Source organism: Astyanax mexicanus, chromosome 17, assembly GCF_023375975.1.
Source record: "Astyanax mexicanus isolate ESR-SI-001 chromosome 17, AstMex3_surface, whole genome shotgun sequence".
NCBI lineage: Eukaryota > Metazoa > Chordata > Actinopteri > Characiformes > Acestrorhamphidae > Astyanax > Astyanax mexicanus.
In genome coordinates, this window is record NC_064424.1 from 1,171,108 (window position 1) to 1,185,159 (window position 14,052).

At 38.2% G+C, this 14,052-nt stretch overlaps 1 protein-coding gene across 2 annotated transcripts in view; it reads right to left on the reverse strand.

The window, feature by feature from the left end:
- Positions 1-14,052, reverse strand: part of chm (CHM Rab escort protein) — a 135,344-nt gene that overhangs the window by 62,046 nt on the left and 59,246 nt on the right. Inside the window, exons 14-15 of one of the 2 annotated variants that reach the window (XR_007425176.1) lie at positions 9,608-9,765; positions 5,547-6,080 (exon numbers count right to left, since the gene is read on the reverse strand). Coding sequence is in view for 1 of the 2 variants with exons in the window: in XM_049466747.1 (XP_049322704.1) it covers positions 5,793-6,080; positions 9,608-9,765 (446 nt within the window). In the remaining variant the exon portion in view is untranslated. Of the gene's footprint in view, positions 1-3,690; positions 6,081-9,607; positions 9,766-14,052 lie in introns of those variants that run through there. The other variant, XM_049466747.1, reaches the window with a different exon arrangement.

A 14,052-nucleotide genomic window follows, 5' to 3' on the forward strand; every position in this document is an offset into this window, starting at 1 on the left:
ACACCTGATTTTTGCCAGGAAATGTCTAATTATATTAAATCTGATATTCTGGTAGAAAAATCAACCAAATGTTTATCATATTTATAAGACTTCAGACTTCACAGAAATTATATTTTCCAGCTTTATCCATTTTTCTTACTTTTTTAATATCTGTTATGCAGCAGTTTTAGTGAAAATGTATGAAAATATGATAAAAACGATTTAAACTAGAGCTGCAGACATGTAAAAAACATGGTAAAAACATGTTAACATACTAAAAACATGGTAAAAACATGGTAAAATACCAAAAACATGGTAAAACAGTAACTTCATAGTCTGGATCACTTCTGTTTATTTACTATGTAAGACAAATAAAAAAATAAATAAATAATAATAATAATAATCTCGCTGAATCTAAATTCACTAATAGGAATTTCTTTATCCTTTAAATGATGAGATTAATATATTTTTAATAATTAATAATCTATTAGAAATATATTTGAGGTTCAGCAGTAAATCTGAATCTGATATTCAGCAGTTTGATTCCAGCAGCTCTGGATCCCTGAAGGTTCTGGTTCTGATGGCCCGCAGTGAGGGGCGCGAGAGGGGCGCGAGAGCCCCCGCTAGGTGTCTGGCCCGGGGCACTTTCTACCCTTTCACGTCTGAATGTCAAGATTCTCCAAGCAGAAAATTGATTCCCAATGATACTATTGAGTGGCTGAATCAGTGAAGAGAGGAAATATAATCACTTTAAAAAAAAGAGGAAAATGAAACAGAAATGCTGGAAATAAAGGATTTTCATGAAATTATGAAGAAAATACAGAAATTTAGCATAAACACCAAAACAAGCTGCACAAAAGCTTTACCTGTAAACAACCAACCAAGCCAGAGCAAACAGAGAACATTATAAAAACATTTAGCAATATATTATCTATCATGCAGTTTTTGTGAAAATTCAGGAAAATGTAATGAAAACCCAGTTAAACCAGAGCTGCAGAAATATATAACTGTAAAAATAAAAAACTTAAAAATTATACGTTTTTTTTATTTCAAATTTTAAATATTTATAATCAAGAGGAAGATGGATGATCACAAACCATCAAACCACCAAACTGAACTGCTTGAATTTTTACACCAGGAGTAAAGCAGCATAAAGTTATCCAAAAGCAGTGTGTAAGACTGGTGGAGGAGAACATGATGCCAAGATGCATAAAAAAAAAACTGTGATTAAAAACCACCAGGGTTATTCCACCAAATATTGATTATTTCTGAACTCTTAAAACTTTATGAATATGAACTTGTTTTCTTTGCATTATTTGAGGTCTGAAAGCTCTGCATCTTTTTTGTTATTTCAGTCATTTCTCATTTTCTGTAAATAAATTCTCTAAATGAGAATATTTCTATTTGTAATTTGGGAGAAATGTTGTCTGTAGTTTATAGAATAAAACAACAATGTTCATTTTACTCAAACATAAACCTATAAATAGCAAAATCAGAGAAACTGATTCAGAAACTGAAGTGTTCTCTTAATTTTTTCTAATATTGTCTTACAGCCCTAGTTTTTAAGCACCCAGCAGACTTTCTCCAGGTTAAAAGTAACCTGGGACAGGTGTGGAGCTGTAACTTATCCACACACTGAACAGGTAAAAACCCTCAGCAGTCTGTAGAATCAGCTGCAGCAGCACGATTCTGACTGGAGCTGGATCTGAGGAAATAGGTCACATTGTTAAAAATGTGCTTTTTTATTTAGAATTCATTTCTAATTCTACCCACTTATTAGAACTAGGCAGGAAAGCGCCGGATCCCCTGATACATCAGCTAACAGACACCTGTACCAACCAGCATCACAATGTAATGGACAAAACGACATGACCTACTGTACTCTCTCTCTCTCTCTCTCAGACTCCGGCTGCTGATGGAGAAGCAGCAGCATGATCTACTGTACTCTCTCTCTCTCTCTCAGACTCCGGCTGCTGATGGATTTAGTCCAGCTGTACAATTCAGTCCATTTTAAATCACTTTAAATCACAATCTCAATAGTATTAAGATCTGGTCTTTGACTGGGCGTGTTTTGGGTCGTTGTCATGTTGCAGGGTCCACTTCCGTGTTTGTATAGATGGTTTTACATTTTCCTCAAGTCCCCACTATAAATTAATTACTGTATTTACTGAGGGACCTTAATAAGGAATATATGAAAATATTTGTCCAAAATTGAAGCTCTAACAAATGTGGACCATGCAACATGACAACGACTCAAAACAGCAGTGGGCGGAGTCACCTGTAGATCCTGTGATGCAGTTTTAGGCATGTTTACTCATCTTGTGGTTCTTATCTTCCCCTTAAACTGTTAAAATGATCTGGTATCTATATTGTTTATTTATAGAGTTGTAAAGTTTTAGAATAAAGTTCTGAATTAATCCCAAACATAAACCTTAATCTAGAACTCAAATCTAACTATTTCTTAAAGTTTAGGTGGTTAAAATTAGGTATAGGGTTCATTTTATTTGGGAATCACTTACTTTTACCTCAGAGTTCAGTTGCATTTAATACATATTCAGTTAAATGTTAGTTGAGCATCTATGAGGAATAGATAATAAAGTCTGATGAAATGGATTAAAGCAAGATATATTTAAATCACACGACATTTAAATATATCTTCGCCGATGATACAACCGTGCTGGGTCTCATCACCAAAGGCGACGAGTCAGCATACAGAGAGGAGGTGCAGCGGCTGACAGACTGGTGTACAGTCAACAACCTTCACCTGAATGTGGACAAGACAAAGGAAATGGTTGTTGACTTCAGGAGAGCACAACACACCCACTCTCCACTCAACATCGACGGGTCCTCTGTGGAGATTGTTAAGAGCACCAAGTTCCTTGGTGTCCACTTAGCAGATAACCTCACCTGGACCCTGAACACCAGCTCTACAGCCAAGAAAGCCCAGCAGCGTCTCTACTTCCTCCGGAAGCTGAGAAAGGCCCGTCTCCCTCCACCCATCCTCACACTCTTCTATAGAGGGACCATTGAGAGCATCCTGAGCAGCTGCATCACTGCCTGGTTTGGGACCTGCACCGTCTCTGACCGCAAGACCCTCCAGCGTATTGTGAGGACAGCTGAGAGGATCATCGGCGTCTCTCTCCCCTCCATCACGGACATTTACACCACCCGCAGCATCCGCAAAGCAACCAGCATTGTGAATGACCCCACCCATCCCTCACACGAACTGTTCTCCCTCCTGCCTTCGGGAAGAAGGTACCGCAGCATCCGGTCCAGCACGACCAGATTCTGCAACAGCTTCTACCCCCAAGCCATCAGACTCCTTAACTGCAGAGACTGAACTGATGGTTTTTCTGTACATGCGCACACACTCTTACCCCACTTACCCCAGAAAATGGAAAGCACTAAAAACCCTACTACCTCACTGGACTCTATTGCACACTGTGTAATAGAGTAATTACTACCTCACTGGTCTTTTTTGCACACTGCATAATTTGCACACTGTCTTGTTATTTATTATTCTTTGTCTGTATTGTGTTGTATTGTCTGTCTGCACTTTTGTACTGTTGCACTATTGTTCTGTCTACACTGTGTTTATGTGCACCATGGTCCCTGGAGGAACGTTGTTTCGTTTCACTGTGTACTCTGTATATAGCTGAAATGACAATAAAAACCACTTTGACTTTTGACTTTTGACATTTTCAACACATCTCAGTTTAAACATTTAATATTTGCATTTGAAAGCATTTTATTCTGAAGCCTACAGTACATTCAGGCAAGAGCGGACAGAATTCATGGTACAGAAGCTGAGGACCATCAAAACATTAAGACCAAGTAATAAAACACAGTGTGTCCTTTAGTGAGTGAGCGTAAGGTAGAGTGAAAAAAACAAAACAAAAAGTGAAGGCTTAAAAACCAACCAACCAACCAACATTTAGGATCAGTGTAACGTTATCAGCTCAATTTTCTGACCATATAAGGCTAAATTCCAAATAAATTGGGAAATTGGGTAAAAACTAAAATTTTGTTTTAGCTTGTCCATTTTGTTTATCGCCAATTAAAACTTAAATGGGTTTACATATTTCCATATTTGTAATTGTTTTAGTTCTTAATGTTTGTCCATCACAATCAGAAAAACTAAATAAAACAAATAATAATTTTTACTCTTTATTTATTTTCATATTAATCTATTTTTCCATCTTGTAACAAACATAGGTTTGGAAAATGTGAGACCATCTCACAGTCTAAAAACTGAAGCTGTGAGAAAGGTGGACCATGCACCATGACAATGACCCAAAACTAGCGATCTGTAATTCCTAAAATTTTTTTTTTTTTCTTTTTTTAAACATGTTTTTGCTATCTTGTAACAAAACATGGTGTTACATGATGTAAAAATGCAAAAAAAAAAATATATATATATATATATATGTATTATTATTTAGATTAGAAAATAATAAGAAAAAACAACATAAATACATAAAATTCCAGTTCATCTTTGATTTAATCAATGAGAAAATTTAATAATAAAGTTTAGCGTCTATATTATTTTCCCAGTTTAGCCTCATATGCTCATAAAATTAACTGATAAATGTTAAACTGATCATTTATAGCAACAAAGAACCAGAAATATTTAAGTGTTTGCTGATTTGGCAGCGAGACGTCTGCAGTTTAATGAAATCCTCAGTGAGCAGTGCGTCACTTCTACAGGCACCTCGGTTCAACCAACACAGTATTTTTTGTTGTGTACACATTTACATTTACATCATCATCATCATCATCATCATTTTATTTGTTATATTAGTAGAACTACTGTAAATGCCAGTAATGGCCTTTAATAACAGGTTAATAACAGGTACTGTAATGATAAAGGGATCAAGATCAAGGCCTTTAAACCAACAAAAATAAATAAGTAATAAATAAAAAAAGTCCATTCCAATGAAAGTTTATATTTGAGCTAATAAATCTGCATGCTAAGACTGATAGGTTTAGGAACATAAGACCACAGTAGCGGTCAAACGCTTAGGTTAGACCAGAGGGTAGGTGAGATTTGGATTGGCGTTTTTTTGTCATCGGGATGTGTTTATATTTTTGCTGTTTCTACAATTTTTATTTTTTTAATTCTTCTAAGCAATTAATGGGCATCAGTCCGAGTATTATACAGCTCTGAAAAAAATTAAATACATAAGAGAGCACTTAAAAATCATGAGTTTCTCTGGAATATAATCAGGAGGAAGATGGATGAACTGCTTGAATTTTTGCACCAGGAGTAAAGCAGCATAAAGTTATCCAAAAGCAGTGTGTAAGACTGGTGGAGGAGAATGTGATGCCAAGAAAAAACAGGGTTATTCCCCCAAATATTGATTATTTCTAAACTCTTAAAACCTTTATTATGATTATGAACTTGTTTCTCTTTTGCTCTGCATCTTTTTTTTTGTTATTTCAGCCATTTCTCTTATTTTCTGTAAATAAATGCTCTAAATGAGAATATTTTTATTTGGAATTTGGGAGAAATGTTGTCTGTAGTTTATAGAATAAAACAACAATGTTCATTTTACTCAAACATAAACCTATAAATAGCAAAATCAGAGAAACTGATTCAGAAACTGAAGTGATCTTTTTATTTCTTTTTTTCCAGAGCTGTATTTTTATTTAATACACATCCAGGTGATCACAGTCCGCAGACAGACACCTGTCAATCATTTGAAACCAGACTTCATCTTCACCTTTATCTTCTACAGGAAGGCAGATGAGACTCTGAGATGAAGCTGGGTGATCTCTTTAGTGATTCGTCTTCAGAACGAAGGAGGGAATGTTTATTCCAGAGTGGGCGGAGTCTCAGGAACCTCAGATTCATTGGTACTATCCTGGGCAGCACTCTCTGAACTCGCTGCAGGTTCTGAGCTCTCTTCTGATTGGTCGTTTTCCTGAGGCTCCTCCTCCTCCTCTTCTCCCGCAGCTGAAGTCCCCAGTGCATCACCGGCCTCCTGGAACGCCGCCCCCTCCGTCTGAGTACCGTCTCCATCATATATGATGTCCTCAGGGTTTGGAGCCGGTGGACAGAACTCCTCATCAGGGAGGAGCTGCCGAAACACCGACTCGGCCTGTGCACAGATTACACACAGATTACACACAGATTACACACAGATTACACACAGATTACACACAGATTACACACACTCTAATTCTAATTCACTTCAGTTCTGCTGAAACTGAGACTCAGTCTTTAATCCTGTTAATCTGAGCTAAAGGCTAAAGCTAAAGCTGTTTCCATGTGGGTCAGCCAGACGTCTTCCTGTAGCAGTTTTTTTCTACAGTTTCCAAGAGACTCAGAAGATCCCTCATCCCCAGAGCCGTCAGACTCTTTAACTCCTCCCATCGGGGACTAGATGCTGCAGCTGACTGAGTTTAACCCAATCACACCATACGGACATTATTATTCAACCACTTTAATTCTTAATTCTTTACACTATCACTTCCCCAACCTCACTTATATTCAAGTACACTTTACTCATGATTGGGTATTCAAATATTCACTTCACAGAACCGTATTTGTTATGTATGCATATTTATATTTATATGGCACATCAGTCAATTTCATAATAAATTTTGTGTCATGTCATCAGTGTTGGGAAGTAACGGATTACATGTAACGGCGTTACGTAATCAGATTACAATTTATGAGTAACTGTAATCCGTAACAGTTACTGCTTCAGTAAGTGGTAATCAGATTACAGTTACTCTGCTAAAATAAATGGATTACATTGCGGTACTTTCCTATTTTTGCTCTTCCAATCCAACACCGACAAAACGCAATCACTCCTCCCTATTTGTGTGTGCAGCGGTGTCTGTGTGCGTGCAGGCAGCGAGACGGGAGGAGGGGCAGACAGCGGCTCCGCACACACAACGAGACGAAATTAACTGACATTTTGGTCAACGAATAAAAACGAGACGAAAATGTTTGGCAGGGACGAAATCCAATCAGAACTGAGTTAGTTCTGTGAAAGGTAGTGACCAGTTAGGAAGAGATCCAATCACTGCTACTTTAGCGAAGGTGAAGAGGCGGGACAAGCGGGGTACTCATCCAATCAGTACCCGCCTCTCCTTCACTAGCGCCGCGCGCTCAGTTACAAACCCGGGAATTAACCTGTCGTTACGGAGCTCGACTGGAAGTTAACTCGACAGTGTTCAGCAGGGAGAGAGAGAGAGAGAGAGAGAGAGAGAGAGAGAGAGAGAGAGAGGGCCGATATATTTCTCCTTTGACGTCGCGAAAAACAAGATAACGTGTAAACCGCGTGGAGCGACTCCATCTCCGGTAAAAACACCACTAATCTTTCAGCTTCTGCAGACCAGAGTCCCACAGATCTCCATGCAGAGATCCGCGTTTTAATACTGATGTTATTTCATGAGCTGATGTGTTTAACTCAGCAGTGCACTAAAACACAGAACTGATACAGAACTCACTCATTAAGATCAGATCATCTGTTTAGTCTCACAGTGGGAAAGATATAGCTAGTGTTAAAGCAGCAGCAGGTCAGAAAGGAACTCAATAATATAACGAAAATAAAACAATAAAATAAGTCAATCTATGAACCCAAAAGTCTGTGTAAAGTTCCTTACAGCACTTTCTCATAAGTTTCTCACTTTAACTTATGAAGTCTCTCAGTACATCCTGAGAGCATCTCTACAGGACAGTGTGTGAATGTGTGTCTCATTTATAGACTGTAGCTCCAGTAGGTGTGCTGGGTTAGTGCTGGAGATTAAACTAGATCATTTAAAAGCTGTTTTTGCATCTACAGCTCTGTTCAAACTATAATTAAACTATTCAGTTGTTTTATGACCTGATTTCTAAAACAAATTTTTAAATGTAAAATATGTATAGTCACACACCTACAATAATAATAATAATATACATTAAATCATATATAAATATATTTCACATTAAACATTAACAATATTACTCAAGTGGTTATTAAACGTTTCATTTCGTATACATGTAGAGTTAATAATTCAAGGGAACTGATGAAAAATCATTTACACCCTTTACATTTTTGTCGAATAAATTTACTGTAATTTTAGTCGACTATATTCTTATGACATTAAGTTGACTAAAACTAAAAACATTTCAGATGACTAAATTGTGACTAAAACTAAATACTATTTTCATCACAAAACTATGACTAAGACTAAATGAAAATTTGTTGTCAAAATTAACACTGGTGGCAAACCTGCAAATAGATAGCGTACAGTTGTTGTTACATTGTTTGGTTTTTAATGGTTTTATCATCAATTTAGTATTTTATAAAATTGTTTGATGAAATGGTTTCATAAGTATTTTTATAGAGTGATTGAAAAGGCTGTTTTATTTGTTTATCTATTTGTTAACTGGAAAGAAAAATAAAATAATAATATGCAATATGTGGTTGCTACATTCATTCAGGCTTAAAAAAACGAAAAAGTAATCCAAAGTAATCAGATTACGTTACTCACTTGAAGTAATGTAACTGATTACGTTACAAATTACATTTTGAGTGATGTAATCAGTAATCTGTAAGGGATTACATTTTAAAAGTAACCTTCCCAACACTGCATGTCATCCATCTATCTATCTGTCTGTCTGTCTAAAGAAAAGACTTCTACTTTGAATAGTTAAAGAGTTCTCTCTGTTTCTGTGTCTTTTTCTAGTTATTATAATGATGAAAGTGTGAGCTTTACTACAGACTAAGAGTTTCGAGATTCTCATTTTCATATTTTTCACACTATACGGTGCACCTAAAATCCTTTAATCTTCCTAAAAATGGTCAGAGCTCCTTATAATCTGGTGCTCCTTATGTATATCCATATATCTTTTTTTCTTTTTAGGAAAATATATCTTTTTGAGCTTTTATTTGTGTATTTTTTTCCAGTAAAAGTCCTGTCAATTTAATGCATTTTTTTGCACCATTTAAAACACTGGATTTTGTACCATTTCAAGTGTATTTCCTGAAGGCATCGGTCGCTATCCCAGGTCATGGTATAATGTTGCTAAGTGGTTGCTATGGTATCTGTGGTCGTTGCAATGGTGTTGCTAAGTAGTTCCTACGTGGTTGCTATGGTAACTGTGTTGGTTGCTATGGTGTTGCTTATTGGTTGCTAAGGTGTTGCTATCGTATCCGTGGTGGTGGTTGCTATGGTGTTGCTATCGTATCCGTGGTGATTCCTATGGTGTTGCTATGTAGTTCCTAGGTGGTTGCAAAGGTGCTGCTATTGTATCCGTGTTGGTTGCTTTGATGTTGCTAAATGGTTGCTAAAGTGTTATTGTTATATCTGTGGTGATTCCTATGGTGTTGCTAAGTAGTTCCTAGGTGGTTGCTATTGTAACTGTGTTGGTTGCTATGGTGTTGCTAAATAGTTGCTAAGGTGTTGCCATCATATCTACGGTGGTTGCTATTGTGTTTTGCTATGATATCTGTGGTGGTTGCCTTGTGGTTCCTAGGTGGTTGCTAAGGTGCTGCTATGGTATCTGTGTTGGTTGCTATGGCATTGCTAAATTGTTGCTAAATTGTTGCTAAATTGTTGCTATGGTATCCGTGTTGGTTGCTATGGCGTTGCTAAGCTTTAGCAGCTCGTGCTAAAACCCTGAGGGACGCACCAGTGTGATGGAGTAGTCGTTGCCGAGGCTGGCGTCGGGGCCGGTGCAGACATGGACGTTGGTGGGGAGGGTGTAGCAGCTGGGGTCCAGGCCGGACGAGTCTCGCATGTTGAAGAACATGATCCATAACGTCACCGGCTTCTGCTCCTCCTCACAACCTGAAAACCGCAAAGATCCGCTTATTACTGCGCCAAAAAACACTGTTAACACCATACATACCATAAACAACCATATAACACCAGCGGCTCAGAGAACCGGGGACTGAGGACAGAGCTGTGGGTCCACACCACAGATTAACACGCCAACTGAGGGGGTAACGGCCAAGACCCTTACATACCACACACACCATATACGTACAATTGCGCGTCATACAAACCATATACAATCACACACACCATATACAACCATACAAACCATATACAACCACATGCGAGCCACTCGTGCCACATACGACCACCTACAAGCCTTTGTGCCACATAAACCATATATATATATATACACACAATATACAGCCATTCACAACCACACACGCCATATACAACCATCCACCCATGCACCATACATACCACATACAACCATATAAACCATATACAACCACATGCGAGCCACTCGTGACACATACGACCACCTACAAGCCTATGTGCCACATAAACCATATATATATATATATATATATATATATATATATATATACACACACACAATATACAGCCATTCACAACCCCACACGCCATATACAACCATCCACCCTCGCACCATACATACCACATACAACCATATATACCATATACAACCATTCACAGCCACACATGGCATATATTCCCACACACACCATACAAACCATATACAACCACACGTGCCATATATACTGTATATAACCATATACAACATACACATCACACACATAATACATACAACACATGCCATATAAACCTTGCGCACACCATACACAACTACTTACACAGTACAACACACAAACATACACATAATGCACACCATATACAAACATACATGCTATAAGCACAAATTTATGCCATATATAATAAAACAACCATACGCGGCATATATAATTATAAACAACATAAACATGATAAACAGCCATACAGGCAATATAAAAACCACACACTCGCCATACACACCCCATACACTCGCCATACACACGCTATACACTCCATACTCCAAAATCATGTATAATTCTCAGAGGAACAGCAGCTGCATGACCTGCAGCAGATCTTCACCTTTCCCTGCATTCTGACGCCACCTGAAGAGAGAGTGACTCCATACAGTCAAACATACAGAGCAAGCAGCGTGTGTGTGTGTGTGTGTTTGGTGGGTGTGTGTGTGTGTGTACAGGTCTTGTTGAAAGTGTAAAGCTGTCAGTCAGCATCATTACCCTTTAAGTACACAAGTCCCCCCCTCCTCTCCATGATAAAGAAGAATGGAGGAGGGATGGAGAAAAGTGTGGAGAGAAAAGGTGTCAGTCTGAAATGTCAGCGTGGTCATTACCCAAATGTCACACAATTATGACGCGTCTTCTCCTCCCTGCCCGGAGTGGACCAGCGATTTGCTTAATTTGAAAGGCGAGAAGGGGAGAGGTGTGGCAACATCAATGTTTAACGCCACTTCAAAAAGACCACCGGCTCTCAAAAGAGGAGAAAACAGGAGCAGAACAAACTGCATCCAAATGCATCTGCTGGAGCATGCAGTAACACAGCTACATAAAACCCCATCATCTACATACACACACACAAACACCACACACACCACACCAGGGGTGTCCAAAGTGCGCCCGTTTCCTTTTTTAAAGTGGGCCGCGAGGTATTTTAGAAATAAAATTAAAGTTGGCCCGCAGATTTTTATAATGTGAGATTCAAAGTGTAAACACTCGGTGTCAGAAAACGGGCCAAAGAGTCTAAAAGCGGCGAGAATGTGCAGTTGTAGTGCAGAAAACGGGCCAAAGATTGTAAAAGCAGCGAGAATGTGTAGTTGTATCGCGGATAATGGGCCAAAGAGTCTATGTGCGGCGAGAATGCGCAGTTGTAGCACAGAAAATGGGCCAAAGAGTCTAAAAGCTGAGAGAATGTGCAGTTGTAGCGCAGAAAATGGGCCAAAGAGTCTAAAAGCTGCGAGAATGTGCAGTTGTGGCGCAGAAAACGGACCAAAGAGTCTAAAAGCTGAGAGAATGTGCAGTTGTAGTGCAGAAAACGGACCAAAGAGTCTAAAAGCTGCGAGAATGTGCAGTTGTGGCGCAGAAAACGGACCAAAGAGTCTAAAAGCGGCGAGAATGTGCAGTTGTGGTGCAGAAAACGGACCAAAGAGTCTAAAAGCTGCGAGAATGTGCAGTTGTGGCGCAGAAAACGGACCAAAGAGTCTAAAAACGGAGAGAGTGCACAGTTGTAGCTCAGAAAATGGGCCAAAGAGTCTAAAAGCAGCGAGAATGTGCAGTTGTATCACGGATAGCGGGCCAAAGAGTCTATGCGCGGCGAGAATGCGCAGTTGTGGCGCAGAAAACAGACCAAAGAGTCTAAAAGCTGCGAGAGTGCGCAGTTGTAGTGCAGAAAACGGACCAAAGAGTCTAATAACTCCAAAGAAATGAAAAAAGGACAGCAAATGCAGAAAATTTCAGGCATGTTGGGAAAATGACTATTTTTTAACTGAGTTCAGAGGGAAGTGTTAATGTTTAATATGTCAGGAATCAGTTGCCTAATTAGGAGTATAATAATATTAAGAGACATTATGAAACAAAACATAAGTTTGAAAAATGTTAGTTTACACAACACTGTCAAACATAGATAAAGATAGTAACTCAAGTAAAAAGGTTAGTTAATGATAGTAATTAAGAAATTGTATGGTATGGTAAGTGGTATATTTCATTACTTGTTTTATTACAGAGTCTGTGGCCCATGACTGCACATATACATTGCTTCTGGCCCCCAACAAAAAAAGTTTGGACACCCCTTGACCATACACTTCATAGTGCACTACCTGCCTCAGCAGTGCTATTATGATCATACCTCTACCTCAGCAGTGTTATTCTAATTGTACATTTACCTCAGAAGTGCTATTCTAACCATACGTTTACCTTTTTAAAAAAAGGTTACTTTAGTGCTATTCTAATCATACAGTTACCTCAGCAGCTCTATTCTAATTATATATTTACCTCAGCAGTAAAGCTATTCTAATTGTATATTTACCTCAGCAGTACTATTCTAACCATATGTTTACCTTTAAAAAAAGGTTACTTTAGTGCTATTTCAATCATACAGATAATAATATATTTGCCTCAGCAGTGCTATTCTAATCATATACCCACCTCAGCAGTGCCTTTCTAATCACACATTTACCTCAGCAGTGAAGCTATTCTAATCATACATGTACCTCAGCAGTGAAGCTATTCTAATCATACATGTACCTCAGCAGTGAAACTATTCTAATCATACATGTACCTCAGCAGTGCCTTTCTAATCACACATGTACCTCAGCAGTGAAGCTATTCTAATCATACATGTACCTCAGCAGTGAAGCTATTCTAATCATACATGTACCTCAGCAGTGAAGCTATTCTAATCATACATGTACCTCAGCAGTGAAGTTATTCTAATCATACATTTACCTCAGCAGTGAAGTTATTCTAATCATACATTTACCTCAGCAAAGCTATTCTACTCATAACTTAAATTATGACATACCACTATGCTTGTGCGTGCGCACACACACGCGCACACGCACACACACACACACAGTGAAGATCTGCTGCCCAGGTGACTTTGTGTCTTTGACCTGTTCTGGCCCACTGCTCTCCTTATCTAGTGATTCATCCTTAAGACCTCTGCCAGTATTTGTTCTGACATTTTAATTAAAATACTACTACCTCATTCCTGTGATAAAAAGCCTGTGTTACGCCAGGGCCTGCTACACACCCTCTGCTACACTGCCCACACACACACACACACACACACACTCACACACAAAATAAATAAATTAATATTCCACTAAAAATTATGTGTTCAAAATATAATACGTGAATCGTACATTTATCTCAGCAGTGTTATTCTAATCTAATAAATTTGCCTCAGCAGTAAAGCTATTCTAATCATACATTTACCTCAGCAGTGCTGTTCTAATCTAATAAGTTTACCTCAGCAGTAAAGCTATTCTAATCATACATTCACCTCAGCAGTGCTGTTCTAATCATACATTTCCCTCAATCATTAGAGCTATTCTAATCATACATTTTTCTTAGCAGTGCTATTCCAATCTAACACATTTACCTCAGCAGTGCTATTCTAATCTAATAAATTTACCTCAGCAGTAAAGCTATTCTAATCATACATTTTTCTCAGCCGCACTATTCTAATCTAACACATTTAACTCAGCAGTGCTATTTTAATCTAATACATTTACCTTAGTTGTGCTGTTCTAATCATACATTAACCTCAGCAGTG